Consider the following 14,878-nt stretch of genomic DNA (forward strand, 5'->3'; position numbering starts at 1 on the left):
TGAGGCGGTCAGTGAGTGTATATTCAATGGAGGATATACAGATATTACTAAAGTTGTTTAAAGATCAGGGAAAAATCGAATTCCCTTTTACCTCCAATGTAGCTGATCAGCCAAGACATATTTGCTTCTGAGAGTAACGCAATTTCAATACTCTGTATGTCCTGTACATATTGTAGTATTGACAATAAAGCTGACTTGACTTGACTTGACTTGACTTGACTTCTTCAGTTTTGCACTAGAGCTGCAAGGCTAATGTTGCTAACACGTAGAAAACTCATGTATTTAAATTAGCGTGGTGCTAATTATGTGCCTAAATTATCACACACTTGTCTAAAGCTCTGTGGAGTTGTTTGGTATCCCTCTTTTAGACTTGATTAAGTGGTTTCTGTATGTCCCACTGTTAACTATAAAAATGGACAAAAGTACATCACATAGCTAAGAACAGTAGCAGTAGTCATCTTAAAGTTAGCCATTTTATGTCCAATTGCTGTAGACTTTCATTGATTGTTAGCTACATTAGCCTCGTAGCTCTGGTGTAAAATTAAAGAAGCAAATTTCAGACATTTTGTCAGAAAGGAGGTAAACAAGTACTTTAAAAGGGGTTTCATGTGTGACAGATGTTAGTGTCTTATATTCTTCCAAACAAAAACATCCCTAAAGCTTATTTAAAATGTCAGATACTGATTACACACTTTAAAAACGTGTATTATTTTAACTGTAAAACGTCTGTTGAACATCAAAAAAGAACAACATGTGTTACATTATGTTAAAGGGAAATTCCACCAATTTTTCCAAATTTCTGCAGTGGTTGAGATGTAAACAAAGTCATTCAGAGTGGTTTGATGTGAAACCGATGATTACAGTGGTGGTGATGGGAACCAGGGGTCTCAATGTCTACAACACAAATACAGCCATTTATTTACTATCCAAAACCACCAGTGAACCTACACGTGTCTTCTGAGTGTTCATATGTAATGATGATGATGGTTAAATAGGTCAATCTGAAATATCCAAATTAATACAGCTTGCATTTGTTAAACAAATCAAATGCATTGGGCTAAAATCTAACCTCAAAAATATCATAAAACAGTGTGTCAGACGTCAGACCGCTTATTCACAACTGTTTCATGTAATAACTCTCTGTGAGGGAGCTTTTAGAGGCATTAAACTCAATTCAGATGTCTGGTTCCTATCACCAGTGTTCAAAATACCCCACTGGTATTCAGGGGGTCCCATGTTGGCAGGACACTCCATTGTTGGCTGACTGCTCACTCACCACAGCAGTGCTGATGTTTCTTCTGGAAAAGCTCTTTTCTAGTTTGCTAATGCGCTCTTCCTCTTATTAACTGAGATCTCACACAGCTCCTCTTCTGTCTTCAGTTTGAGAAATGAATGAGAGTTCCCTCTTTACACCAGTCTCTTGGGAAAACTGGGCAAGTTTTCAGATTTACAGGTATGCTACAGCACATTGCAACGTTTTTCAGAGGAATCCCAGGCATAATTACTGTTGCTAGGCTGTGAAAGACTGACTGGGTGAACCAGTCTGCTACAGCGCCACCATGAGGCAGAGCAGTGCTGCAGCTCTAGTTGGTTAAGAATAACAAAGACAGAAGCTGATTGTGGATGAAGCAGATAAACAATGAGCTTCACTGAATCTGTATTTGAGTGTCTATTTTTTCCCTTATTGACAGCATAACGTCCTAATGAAGTTATTTTCAGGGACCCTCCAGAATTTTGGTTTTGAGACATTCAGGGGGTCCAAGAGGTTATTCGGGAGCCCTGTATTTCACACCTTGCCCATCACCACTACTGTGAATAATTCTGACTCTTCAAGTATATCTAGAACAGAGCATTTCACACCAAACCACTCTGAATGACTTTTTTTTACCTCTTAACCATTTAGTTATGCAGAAAATTTGGAAAATCAATTTAATTCCACTTTAACTCATTATTCAAATTAGCACTGTATGACTGTGGACTTTGACATTGCTGGATGCAAAGAGGGAACAAAGCAATAACAGACCAATAAAAGACATAAATAAAGTTGCTGCGTAATCATCTGCGATGCCTATAATTATGAAAACAGGGAAACAACAAAGAGTTTTACTACTGTGACTCAGGGGTGTGACCAGTGTGACAGGTCTGACCGGTGCTTCACCCTAACTCAGCTCTTTTATGCACCACAAAGCTAGGAAATAAGGAAATGCTGCCAAGCCATAAACAGCAGTCTGAGCTCCTGGTGGTGACGTGGTCTTACTCTTTCGCCAACAGTGCTTGGATTAGATTTTCGCTTTTAATTACCTGAGGCTGGAATTTTACAATGTTATCTGATTCAGTTTTATCTTCTGAATTGGTTGTAATAAATAGGCATTAAAATTTCAGGGTTCAGTGCGGTTCAGAAGCCACAATCTGATCTGATAACGTCCAGAACGCCCCCCCCCCGAAGCGATGGCCTGTTTTGCAAGTGAACATTCACAGTGCATGTCCGCCTTCAAGAGCTATCGCCCACATGTGCTCCAAACATGCAGAACAGCTGGTTTAACGTCTAGATAAAGTCATGAGCCACGAGGGGAAAACAAACAAGTGTGATCAGATGGTGTTTATCACTGGGAGAAAGGCGTGTTTTCATGCCTTCAGGCTCCAGCGGGGCCAGCAGGTTTACATGTGTGATGTACTGTGATCAGGGATGTAAATCAGTAAGGCAAGTTTATTTATAGAGCACATCTCATGCAGAAGAGCAATTTAAAGTGCTTTGCGTAAATTTAACGCCTTAACAGGCCACACACTTTTATAACCTAAGAATAGCTTAACCAGCGAGCACTGAAGTCCCTGTAGTTACCGAATAAAAGGCCTTTATATGTAATAAGCCTGGGATGTTAGATCAAGTACGGTCATGATTTCAATGATTTTTAATAAATTAGCATATCGCTGTTGTCAGAAGAAAACCTTGTATCTCCAAAATGGTAACTTTACAGGAGAAGGCAAAAACCTACTTTACTTTTAATGTAAATTAATGGAACAGGACGTTTTTCCAAGTCATTTTGGGCCGTTTCTTTTGGTCCATTCATCATGAAATTGACTCACAATGTAAAGGGCAAGAGGTATTTTCAAATTATGACAATAACTGAAAAACTTCAAAAATGGAGATACAAGGTTTTGTTCCGACAGCAGTGATATATTTTGATATATTTGATGTATGGACTACTCTACCAAATAAGTTCAAACTGCAGTCCCAGAGTAAAAAAATACTTAAAGAACAATTAGGTATGAGCAGTTAGATCCCATTGTTTCAAAGAAAAAGTGTCCCAAAGTCTGAAAGAGTGAAAGAATGTGTGGAACATTAAGAATTGGCACAATTTTTATGTTATTTTTTTGTTTTTTAATGAAAATAATATGATTTGACAGCGTAAAACTGAGCTGCGTTTGCTAATCCTGTACTGGCTGCGTTTTTGAGTCCTGTTTAAAATAAGCTAAATTGTCACTACTGAAATATTTGTTAAGGCTTTGGAAGCGTTATGGTCGTTTTGGTGGTGACAAAATGGAAAGTTCAATCATTTATTTTAAACAAAAAATGAATCATAATTAAGGTACAGGGTCACTCGAATCAAAGGATTTTAGTCTTAATTCCAAGTTAGTCAAAAGTCCAAAATGTCCTTCAACTCTGACTTTGAACAAATGAAGTAGAATGATCTGTATATATATTTAACGTGTGTTTAGATCCTCCCCGTAAGCGCGTAGACTCTCCGATGCTGACCCGTCATGGCCGCTGCCGTCCAGAGAGAAAGAGTCTGGAGGTGCTGAGTGTGACGGACCAGGGTTCACCTACACCACCCCGCAGAGCGCTGGACACCTCTGCTCACAGCCAGAGGTACATTTAAATACTTCATTTAGTTTAGTGATTATAGAAAACATTTGTTTGGAGTCTTTATGCAATCCTAGTCTGTACTAACAATGGACACATCTTAAAGATGCTTGTAATAATGTCTTCTTCACGTATTCAGGCTGCTTTTACGAGCTGAGACTCTACAGCGCTTGGCTAATTGTTTGGCCTTTCTTTTCCCAAGTCCAGCTATCTGTAAACCACATACACAGGTTCTATGTTTGTGCCCAAAACTTCCAAAAATCAAAGCTATTACTTTGCACTTGTACCCTTATACTTTCAGAGCTTCAGGTAGATGTTAATATTTAAATGTTTAGTGTACGATGATCTATTTATGCATCAAAAGAGCACAGTTTCCACAGTTGTAACACTTTTTCATTAATCAAGTTTCATTAATCACGACAATATCAGGGATTAGTAATTTGTAATATTGTAATATTGTACGGTAGCATTTTGGTGTTATGATGAGGTGATGAAAATCAATCCATTTGAACAGTGCATTCATGCCACAGGATGACCAATCTGACCAAATGACTTAAGTGCTATAGAGCAAAGGTCATCAACTTGCAGACCACAATCCAGATTTAGACTCTGAATTGCATGATAAAGTTGGTTAACATGAAACATTTGCTGGATATTCGACTTTTTCTCCTCGATTTTGCATGAAATAAATATTCAAAAATGATCAAACCTACATTTTCTCACTCCTGAAAAACAGACAACCAACTGCAATCACAGACACTTCAGTGATTAAAGGGGAACTCCACTGATTTTTCAAATTTACTGCATAATTAAACGGTTCATCAGAGTCATTCAGAGTGATTTGGTGTGAAATGCTCTGTTCTAGAGAAACTTGCTGAATCATAATTGTTCACAGTGGTGATAGGAACCAGACGTCTGAAGAGTTTAATGCTTCTAAAAGCGCCTTCGCAGACAGTTATTACATGAAATGGTTATGAATACAATGCGTGATGACTAAGACAGCAGTTTTATGATGACCAAAATGTTATCACAAAACTGCTGTTTTAGTCATCACATCGCATTGTATTCATAACCATTTCATGTAATAAATACATACATACATAAAGTGTTTTCTTAGTCAAAATACTCCCCAAAGAAAACTTATTTTTTCAGCTTTATTACTTTTTTACCATCATCAACATACAAAACTCTGAAGGCACGTAAAGGTTCAGTGGTTGTTTTGAATGGTAAATAAATGGCTGTATTTGTGTTGTAGACATTGTGACCCCTGGTTCCCAACACCACTGTAAAGAGATCAGAGTCTCTACAATGAACCAATTCACAACAAATACTGTGAACGACCTTGTTTACATCTCAACCACTGAATTATGCATTAAAAAATTAGGTGGAATTCCCCTTTAAGGGACTGTCTAAGTAAAATAATACATATGTTGCTTGAACGCTTCTCAACTAATCTGATTTTGCCTAGATCTGAACTAACTGTTGTATGTAAGTCATTTAAGTCACTTCTGATGCTGAATAGGCAACACACTGTGAAATCCATGTGAAGTGATGTCCAGGCCTGATGTGCCAGTTAGCTTGTGTACTGCAAGGTCATTATACAGAATATGCAGCAGTTTACCTCATCTCTCACTTTGTTATATAACATGTCATATACCACTAACACTGAAACACATGGGTCATTGAGAAGATCCTGTCTGACTGTGCTGTTTCTCTGTGTTTTGACAGATCTCGTTCAGTCAGTGGAGCTTCGACAGGTCTCTCCTCCAGCCCCCTCAGTAGCCCCAGAGTAAGTAACTGTCCTCCGCAGAGGAGTCATCCACACCCAGTCTGTCATTTAGCTTCACTGAAATGCCTTTGATTTAGATCTTTACACCGATTACCTTCATTTTTGCCCTTTTCCACTGTTTTTGTTGGGTCTATATACAATACAAAGGGCAGTAAAGCTGCATTGGGTGTAGTTGTTGTGTTTTATTAGTCTCCATCTACCTCACACTGTCCCATTTGGAGTCATGACTCATGCCACAGACCTGCTGAGATACAACATTTTCTGTCTTGAATCTAACCCTCTTTATAGTGCAGCACAGTTTATTTATTAACTCACAGCTAACACAATAACAGTTTAAAGGGATGGTTCGGAGAACAATAGGATTTACACAGTTTTACCCCTCATGCCGAAAGTAGTCTTTTAGCTGGGACCTGTCCGGGGTCGGAAGTTTGCTTCTTTAGTTTTGTACTGGAGCTACGAGTCTAATGTTGCTAACAAGTAACGAAAGCTTATAACCAACAGTTAGCATCCTACAAACTGCGTGTCCGAATGTACAGCATGTTATTATAAAAATGGAAAAGTATGTTGGCTGACTGTAGCAGCAAACATGTTGAAAACAGTCATACAGTATCAGAAACCACATAAGCAAGTCTATTTGGGGTGAATTAAATAATAGTTCCATCAATTTTTCAAAATTTCTGCATAATTTAGTGGTTGGGATGTAAACAAAGTAACTCTGTTTTGATGTGAAATGATTAATTGTAGAAAAACTTGTCGACAGGAATTTCTCTTCACAGTGGTGGTGATAGACTGGGGTCCCAATGTCTACACAGATATAGCTATTTTATTTAAAATGAACCAAATGATAATTGAAAAATTCACACGTCTTTTGACCTTTTATGTATAATTTTAATGATGGTAAAATAGTGGCAAATCTAAAGTAATACGGAATATGTTGCCTCACAAAGCCCTGCATGTATTCCTCCACTACATTTTTTTTAAAATTGTGTTTCCAGCCAAAAAGTTAGGTTAGAACTATCGTAAATCAAAGTCTGAGGCATCAGACAACGTATTTATACACTGAGTGCATTTACATGCACTCAATAATCCGATCAATCCAATCATAATCTGATTTCTGCAGTTATCTGATTATTCAAACGGTCATGTAATCAGCACACTCCAATTTTTTAGATCAGAGTACGGTCTAGAAATACGATTCAGAAATCTGATAAAGAGAGCTGGAATTTAGCTCAGTAGTCAGATTTCTCAGTACATGTAAACTCTTACTCTGATTTCTTTCAGATTTCTCACATTTACGAAACACTTTTAGAGCGACACTGAAATCAAGTACATGCTTGACGAAATGTAGGATTCAAATATTCTTCATCTTCTAGATGATGTATGTTAATATTTTCAGCTAAAGTGACGCAGTGTTTTTGAAAAAGCCGCCGCGGCAAGAAGTTTGAGTTTTACTTTAGGTCACGTCTTCTTCTGTGAGTTTATTGGCTGGTCGCAAAGCAGAAATCTGATTATTGTCTGACTCGTAAACCCAGAGTTCCCCCATTATCTAATTACTTAAGTGCATGTAAAGGCACTGATCAGATTACTGACAAAATCTGATTTTCTGCAGTTATCGGATTATTAAGTGCATGTAAACTCAATGTTAGAAATAAAGGTTCTGTGTAGGTACATTTTTCACTCATAAAAACAAACAATGTAAATGTTACCTCAAAGGTACAACAGTGGTTTTAAGGTCCAATTATGAACCTTAAATAAGTTTTTCCAGGTGAAAAGTTCGTATTTGTACCTTTTCATAATCAAATGTTTTAAAACAGAACAGTAAAATAAAAGCCTGGAGTCGAGACGGGGTGTGTGGAGTCAGTACAGCTTAGAAAATATAATTTCAGTGGATTATGGTACAATTACGCCCTTGAGGGTACCACCCCAGTGACAAGAGGGGTCCTGCCCCAATGACAGTTTATTACCTTTATTTTTGAGAGTCTAACCAAAAAGCAAAACTAAAGAAGCAGACTTTGTCTTGGCTGCAGCACTAATTTTTTGGAGAGGGGAAAGGGGTGCAAGTAAATTTTTTTTTTGCCAAACCATTGCTTTAACAACGTCCCCCTAGAGGTCAGAGACGTATCTGTTCTTGGTGTGGTCGAAACGTGTTCCATTTTTCCTGACGTCAGTTCCATGCTCAGTTTAACTCTGTTCTTGCTAATCACGAACCATAGCTTTTCATTAACTCTCATCACCATTGCTTTCTCTTTCCATCTCTCCATCCTTCTTCTGTCCTCCTCCATCTCTCTGTCCTTTCTCTCCCGCCTCGTCAGAGTCCCGTTTTCACGTTCAGCCAATCAGAGGTCACTTCCAACACCCAGTCCAAAGACCCCAAACCGGGAAGCGCCACCACCACACCCCGGGCGGCCCCTCGGGTGCCCGACCAAAAAACCCAGACGCTGCCATCCAAGGCGGCGTCCGATCGGCCCCACCTGCAGTCCATGAAGTCCCTCCCCCTGCAGACGCCCCCCTCCCCCTCCCCGTCCCCCTCTCCGCTCCTGTCCCCCATCCCTCGCTTCTTCTTCTTCCCCGCTCCCTCCTCCGTCCTCAAGTCCGTCACTAAGACCGTCTATCCTAACTCTGCCCATGTGTCGCAGGTCACCCCGCAGGGCTCCCCGCTCCCCACCCCCCTCGGGACCCCCGTGCACCACCCCCAGCACCCCTCTCCCACCCCGCCCTCTTCCTCCTCCTCCTCCTCCTCCTCCCGAGCCGAAGGGGGCGGCGGCGGAGTGGGCGGCGGCTCCCTATCCCTGACCCCGCCCTCCAGCCCAGGCGGAGGGGGCGGGGGAATGGCCGCCAGCAGCTCCGCCCACTGGAGGACACGCCTCAACTCGTTCAAGAATAACCTGCTGGGTTCGCCTCGCTTCCACCGCCGCAAGCTGCAGGGTGAGATACGGTGTTATTTAAACATCACCATTTAACGCCTCCAACTTTCTCACTCATAAATCTATAACTTACATACTAGATTCATAGTAGTTACTGAATAATACGTCTTAAAGGGCCCATATCATAGAAAAACACATTTTTGGAAATAGAAGGGTTTGATTAAAGGGTGTAGTATGTAAACACTAAACGTACCATTCACACCTCATTCCATACAGTCCACAACTAGAAGTTAAACAGCAAAAACAGCCTGATTTGAATTCAGTGTTGTAGCGATGTCACAAAAAACAATGCACTTGACTGTTGACAGCAGTGTAGTCCCACCTACTCAGGCTGAAATTATAAGCAGTATTTCAGCCTGAATGTGTGAGTGGGTATATATGTGTGTCTGTCTGCCCTGCGATGGACTGGCGACCTGTCCAGGGTGTTTCCTGCCTTCCGCCCATATATATATATATATATAAGATAATATGAATATAAGTACATTCATAAAGTATGTATATTGCAGTAAGTTAAAATGCATATGTGCACTGACTACAGTAAAGTGGAAAAGGTTCTTATGCAGAAAGATTACGGCATGGTATGTACAGTGGTTATGTGCATTACAGTGTGTGTAATAAAGTGCATATACAGCAGTTTAAAACAGAGGGAGATTAGAAGGGTCCTTGTTTTGGAGAATGGTGGGCTGGGGAAAGTAGCTGTGGAGGTGGCAGTTGGTCCAAGTCTTTAAGGCTCTCACTCTTGATGAAAGTGTTTTTTAGATTGATGGAAAATGTGTTGTAGATGGTTCTATATATAGAACATTTTTGAAAAGGGTTCTATATAGCAGCAAAAAGGGTTATTCTATTGCTACAGTGTCAAGCCTGTAATAATAGCAGAACCCTTTTTGGTTCTATATAGAACCATTTAATCATGAAAAAAATTGAAATACATTTTTACTAGTCACACACACACACACACACACACACACACACGGCCATGTAGGAGGAGAACAGAGTGAAGGACACAGCACCTCCACACTTTTACTCCCTGTGGGTTCACCCAACACCACATGTGTAATATAAATGTGTGGGGGGTGAACAGAGTGAAGACACTGAAAATGGGTTATTTAATATGTTCTTCACAGAAAATGAGCAAAGGCCAAGAAATCTGAGGTTGAAATAATAATAAATCGCTATAAATAGATAAATAGATAAATATAATCAATAAATAGATCCCACAGACCTGAACACCACACAAGGGTTCAATTTTAATTGTAAAAGTATAATTTCTACTTAAAAGTTTAAGATTTTTTATACATCATAGTATGAAAAGCATTATCTGATAAAGAATCTTTCATTTCTTAAGTTTTTTTTTTTACCAAACCATTTTACTATTATTTGCCAGAACTTTCGGCCAAACAGAGCTTCACTTGCCGTGAGTCTTTAGTGTGTATGACCTCATTCACAGGTGGATTTTGACTGGCTCTTGACTGGGACACCAGTGAAAATACCGCACTGATGTGCTAATTGCTGCTACAGTGACTTTATGAATAGCTCTTATTTAGCGCACATTTAGTGTGACGTAGCGAGTTTTGTGAGTCTGGCTCACTGAGTTACGACTGACAATTATAACGTTACTGCCAACCTGCAGTGGCAAAGGTCTCACTATCCCCTACACCAACTGAATTGGTCACAGAAATCTGGCTTCTGCGCTCAAAGTACTGCTCTAAATGTTAGACAGGGAGTCATACAGCTAATGACTGAATATAAAAGGCTTTCTATTTCATATATATAAAGCGCTGTTTGGGTGTAGAAGCCATTATTTTATGACTACATCAGGCATTAAATAGAAAGCCATTTGAGACTGAGCCTATATTCTAGTAACCTTTAAAAGCATTAGCTGATTTCTTTGGGTCACTTAGATCCTTATATTCATAGGAATGCAGGTAATTCTCAAAGAAAAGCTTATAGCCCTTCAAGCTCGCTGCTCTCACATGAAAACTGGTCTACTAAACGAATGGTGTCTTTATCATGAAATAAAGATAAATACATTAATAATAAGTCCTCTACATTCTCATTTAGAACCAATGTCACTACTGAAATGTTTTCCCTACTGTGACAACTATCACTGCATTAAATCTGTAAGGACCTGTTCTATAGTGGCTGGCAACGTAGGTCACGTTAACTGAAGTAGCAGCGCTGATTAGCTGGTTTTGTCTGTTTGTCACTTTTATGTCTCTGTATTTTGTCTTTATCTAACTAACCTGCTTAAATCTGTCTGTAAAGGACTCTTTAAAGTATATATCAGATTTCTGTTCTGCTGATGTAGACTGGTTTGCCTCTATCATGCATGCAAAATAAACTGTCCTGAGGTTTTCTAAGCTCTAAGCAGAAATGCTTCACATCTTTTTGTTATTTTTAGTTCCTACGTCTGAAGACATGTCCAGGCTAACTCCGGAGTCAAGCCCAGAGTGAGTAACAGGCGTGATGGGATGGTTGTGTGGTTAATCCTATTGGGATGTGTATCAGTGTCAGCGTGATAAAACTCTGTGTTGTGTTTCCGGCAGGCTGGCTAAGAAGTCCTGGTTTGGGAACTTCATCAGTCTGGAGAAGGAGGAGCAGATTTTTGTGGTGATCAGAGACAAACCACTCAGCTCCATCAAAGCCGACATTGTTCACGCCTTTCTATCAGTTAGTAACCCGTCCTCTCTTCTCTTCTCTTCTCTTCTCTTCTCTTCTCTTCTCTTCTCTTCTGTTCTCTTCTCTTCTCTTTAGTTCTCTTCTCTTCTCTTCAGTTCTCTTCTCTTTAGTTCTCTTCTCTCTCTTCAGTTCTCTTCTCTTCTCTTTAGTTCTCTTCTCTTCTCTTCTCTTTAGTTCTCTTCTCTTCTCTTCTCTTCTCTTTAGTTCCCTTCTCTTCTCTTCTCTTTAGTTCTCTTCTCTTCTCTTCTCTTCAGTTCTCCTCTCTCTTCTCTTCAGTCCTCTCTTCTCTCTTCTCTTCTCTTCTCTTCTCCTCTCTCTTCTCTTCAGTTCTCTTTTCTCTCCTCTCTTTTCTTCTCTTCAGTTCTCCTCTCTCTTCTCTTCAGTTCTCTTCTCTTCTCTTCTCTTCTCTTCTCTTTAGTTCTCTTCTCTTCTCTTCAGTTCTCTTCTCTTCTCTTCTCTTTTCTTCTCTTCTCTTCTCTTTAGTTCTCTTCTCTTCTCTTCTCTTTAGTTCTCTTCTCTTCTCTTTAGTTCTCTTCTCTTTTCTTCTCTTCTCTTCTCTTCTCTTTAGTTCTCCTCTCTCTTTTCTCTCTTCTCTTCAGTTCTCTTTTCTCTCCTCTCTTCTCTTCTCTTCAGTTCTCCTCTCTCTCTTCTCTTCAGTTCTCTTTTCTCTCCTCTCTTCTCTTCTCTTCAGTTCTCCTCTCTCTTCTCTTCAGTTCTCTTTTCTCTCCTCTCTTCTCTTCAGTTCTCTTTTCTCTCCTCTCTTCTCTTCTCTTCAGTTCTCTTTTCTCTCCTCTCTTCTCTTCTCTTCAGTTCTCCTCTCTCTTCTCTTCAGTTCTCTTTTCTCTCCTCTCTCTCCTCTCTTCAGTTCTCTTTTCTCTCCTCTCTTCTCTTCTCTTCAGTTCTCCTCTCTCTTCTCTTCAGTTCTCTTTTCTCTCCTCTCTTCTCTTCAGTTCTCTTTTCTCTCCTCTCTTCTCTTCTCTTCAGTTCTCCTCTCTTCTCTTCAGTTCTCTTTTCTCTCCTCTCTTCTCTTCTCTTCAGTTCTCCTCTCTCTTCTCTTCAGTTCTCTTTTCTCTCCTCTCTTCTCTTCTCTTCAGTTCTCCTCTCTTCTCTTCAGTTCTCTTTTCTCTCCTCTCTTCTCTTCTCTTCAGTTCTCTTTTCTCTCTTCTCTTCTCTTCTCTTCTCTCTTCTCTTCAGTTCTCTTTTCTCTCTTCTCTTCTCTTCTCTTCTCTTCTCTTCTCTTCTCTTCAGTTCTCTTTTCTCTTCTCTTCTCTTCTTTTCTCTTCTCTTCTCTTCAGTTCTCCTTTCTCTTCTCTTCAGTTCTCTTTTCTCTCCTCTCTTCTCTTCAGTTCTTTTTTCTCTCTTCTCTTCTCTTCTCTTCTCTTTTTTCTCTTCTCTTCTCTTCAGTTCTCCTCTCTCTTCTCTTCTCTTCTCTTCTCTTCTCTCTTTTCAGTTCTCTTTTCTCTCTTCTCTTCTTTTCTTTTCTCTTCAGTTCTTCTTCCTCTTCAGTTCTCTTCTCTTCCTACTCTTCACTTCTACTTTCTGTTATTCTCTTCTACTTTTTTCTTCTGTATAGTTATCATCTCTTTTCTTGTCTTCTATTTTCTTCTCTTATTTTTTCTTCTAATCCTCTGTTCACTTCTGCTGTTTTTCATCTCTTTTTCTTTTGTTTTCTATTCTTCTCACTGCTTCTCTTCAGTTTTACTTTCTCTCTTCTACTTTTCTATCTTTTCTTTTTTCTGTCTTCTCCTCAGTGTCTTCTATAATCCCTTTTAAGACTGTTCTCTTGTTTTCTTTTCTTTCCAGTTCTATTTTATTCTCTTCTACTTCATTCTGTCCATTTTAGTTATCATCTATTTTCTTCTCTTCTTTTGTCTTCTTTTTCTTCTCTTCATGTTTCTTTTTTCTTTCCACCTTCTTTTCAGTTCTGTTCTATTCACTTTTGCTGTTTTCTGCTTCTCTTCTCTTCTCTTCTCTTCTCTTCTCTTCTCTTCTCTTCTCTTCTCTTCTCTTCTCTCTTGTTGCTCACAGCTGGAACAGAAATCCTCTCTGAAAGTCTTTTTCTCTTCTACAGATTCCCTCCCTGAGCCACAGTGTAGTCTCTCAGACCAGTTTCCGGGCAGAGTATAAATCTTCCGGAGGTTCGTCCGTCTTCCAGAAACCTGTGAAATTCCAGGTGGACATCGCCTTTTCAGAGGGGGAGAGGGAACGAGAGAGAGAGAGGGAAAGGGAGAGAGAGGGAAAGAAGGAAACTGGCATTTACAGCGTCACCTTCACCCTCATATCAGGTCCGAAAATACTAAGAACCTTTACTAAGAGTTATTAGAGTTAAACACACATTGGTGACATAATTCTGTATCTGTACACTAAGGTGTTAACTATATGCACACAGAGTTCTATTTATGTCCTGTATGTGTGTTTGGTGCATGTGTTTGTATCTCAGGTCCTAGTCGCAGGTTTAAGAGAGTGGTGGAGACCATACAGGCCCAGCTGCTCAGCACTCATGACCAGCCCTCTGTCCAGGCACTAGCAGGTGGGAGCTTTTCCTACTGCACTGAGATTGCTAAAAGCTAGCTAATGTATTCAGCCCCATGGAGTTTAAAGGGGATCTGTTATGCTTTTCTGGTTTTTAATTTTCATTTAGGGTTTGCTATGAGCTATTTGCGCATGTAAATGCTCTGCAAAGTTACAAAGCTCAAAGTACACGCCAGAGGGACAAACTCTCTCCCACAGAAACCACTTTTCTCAGCTGCCCGAAACGCTTCACTGGAATTCCAGTCCTTTTCTCTATTACAAAGTGATGTTAACATGATCCTTACTGGCCGCCTACCGGCAAGCTTGGCACACCCTCATACGATGCACAGCAGCTACTGGAGGCGGGAAGAGTTTGTTCGGCTTTGTAGCCGTGTCAAGAACACGCTGACCTGACTTTCAGGATCGGACTCTGGCTCAAACTGGTTCTTTGGTTCTTTTCAGTGGCTCTTTGGTTAGAAGGAAAGATGCCCAGTCATGCTCGAGAGCCATTCTTTATATTGTTGTGCCCAAATTTCACTGCCTGCCCATAATCCACTCCACTCTTTACTGAACAGTGAGAACCAGCCAGTCATAGGGATATAGGGGGTTGCTTTAGGATATTTAAAGGCAGCATGAGCAGGATTTGTCAGTTGCTGTTTAAACACACGACTCAGAGTTGACAAAGAGAGAGAGAGAGAGAGCAGTGGTGGTTGAGCAAGCTAGAAAGTGAATGAAGAGGGGAAGCAACGTTAGCGAGAACAAGGCAGTGAAGCAGAGGTAGTGGTAGTGTGATGGTCTTTGGGGCTGCTTTGCTTCTGCAGCACCAGGGATGACTTGCCATAATTGATGAAACCGTAAATTCTGCTCTGTATCAGAACATCCTGAAGGAGAATGTCCGCCCATCAGTTTGTGACCTAAAGCTCAAGTGCAGCTGGTTTATGCAGCAGGACAACGATCCGAAGCACACAAGCAAGTCCATCTCTGAACGGCTCAAAAGAAACAAAATTAAGGTTTTGGAGTGGCCGAGTCAGAGTCCTGACTTTAGAGATGCTGGGGCAAGACCTTAAACGGGCAGTTCTCCCTTAAAAACCCTCAGATGTAGCAGACTTAAAA

General features: G+C 40.2%; 1 protein-coding gene across 1 annotated transcript in view; it reads left to right on the forward strand.

The window, feature by feature from the left end:
- The window catches only part of si:dkey-16p21.7 (serine/threonine-protein kinase BRSK1), a 33,446-nt gene that overhangs the window by 17,060 nt on the left and 1,508 nt on the right, over positions 1–14,878 (forward strand). The window contains exons 12-18 of the mRNA XM_036560795.1: positions 3,718–3,868; positions 5,591–5,651; positions 7,964–8,576; positions 10,977–11,025; positions 11,122–11,245; positions 13,326–13,539; positions 13,695–13,784. Of these exons, the coding sequence (XP_036416688.1) occupies positions 3,718–3,868; positions 5,591–5,651; positions 7,964–8,576; positions 10,977–11,025; positions 11,122–11,245; positions 13,326–13,539; positions 13,695–13,784 (1,302 nt within the window). The remainder of the gene's footprint in view (positions 1–3,717; positions 3,869–5,590; positions 5,652–7,963; positions 8,577–10,976; positions 11,026–11,121; positions 11,246–13,325; positions 13,540–13,694; positions 13,785–14,878) is intronic.

The sequence above is a fragment of the Colossoma macropomum genome, unplaced genomic scaffold (genome assembly GCF_904425465.1).
Source record: "Colossoma macropomum unplaced genomic scaffold, Colossoma_macropomum, whole genome shotgun sequence".
Lineage (NCBI taxonomy): Eukaryota > Metazoa > Chordata > Actinopteri > Characiformes > Serrasalmidae > Colossoma > Colossoma macropomum.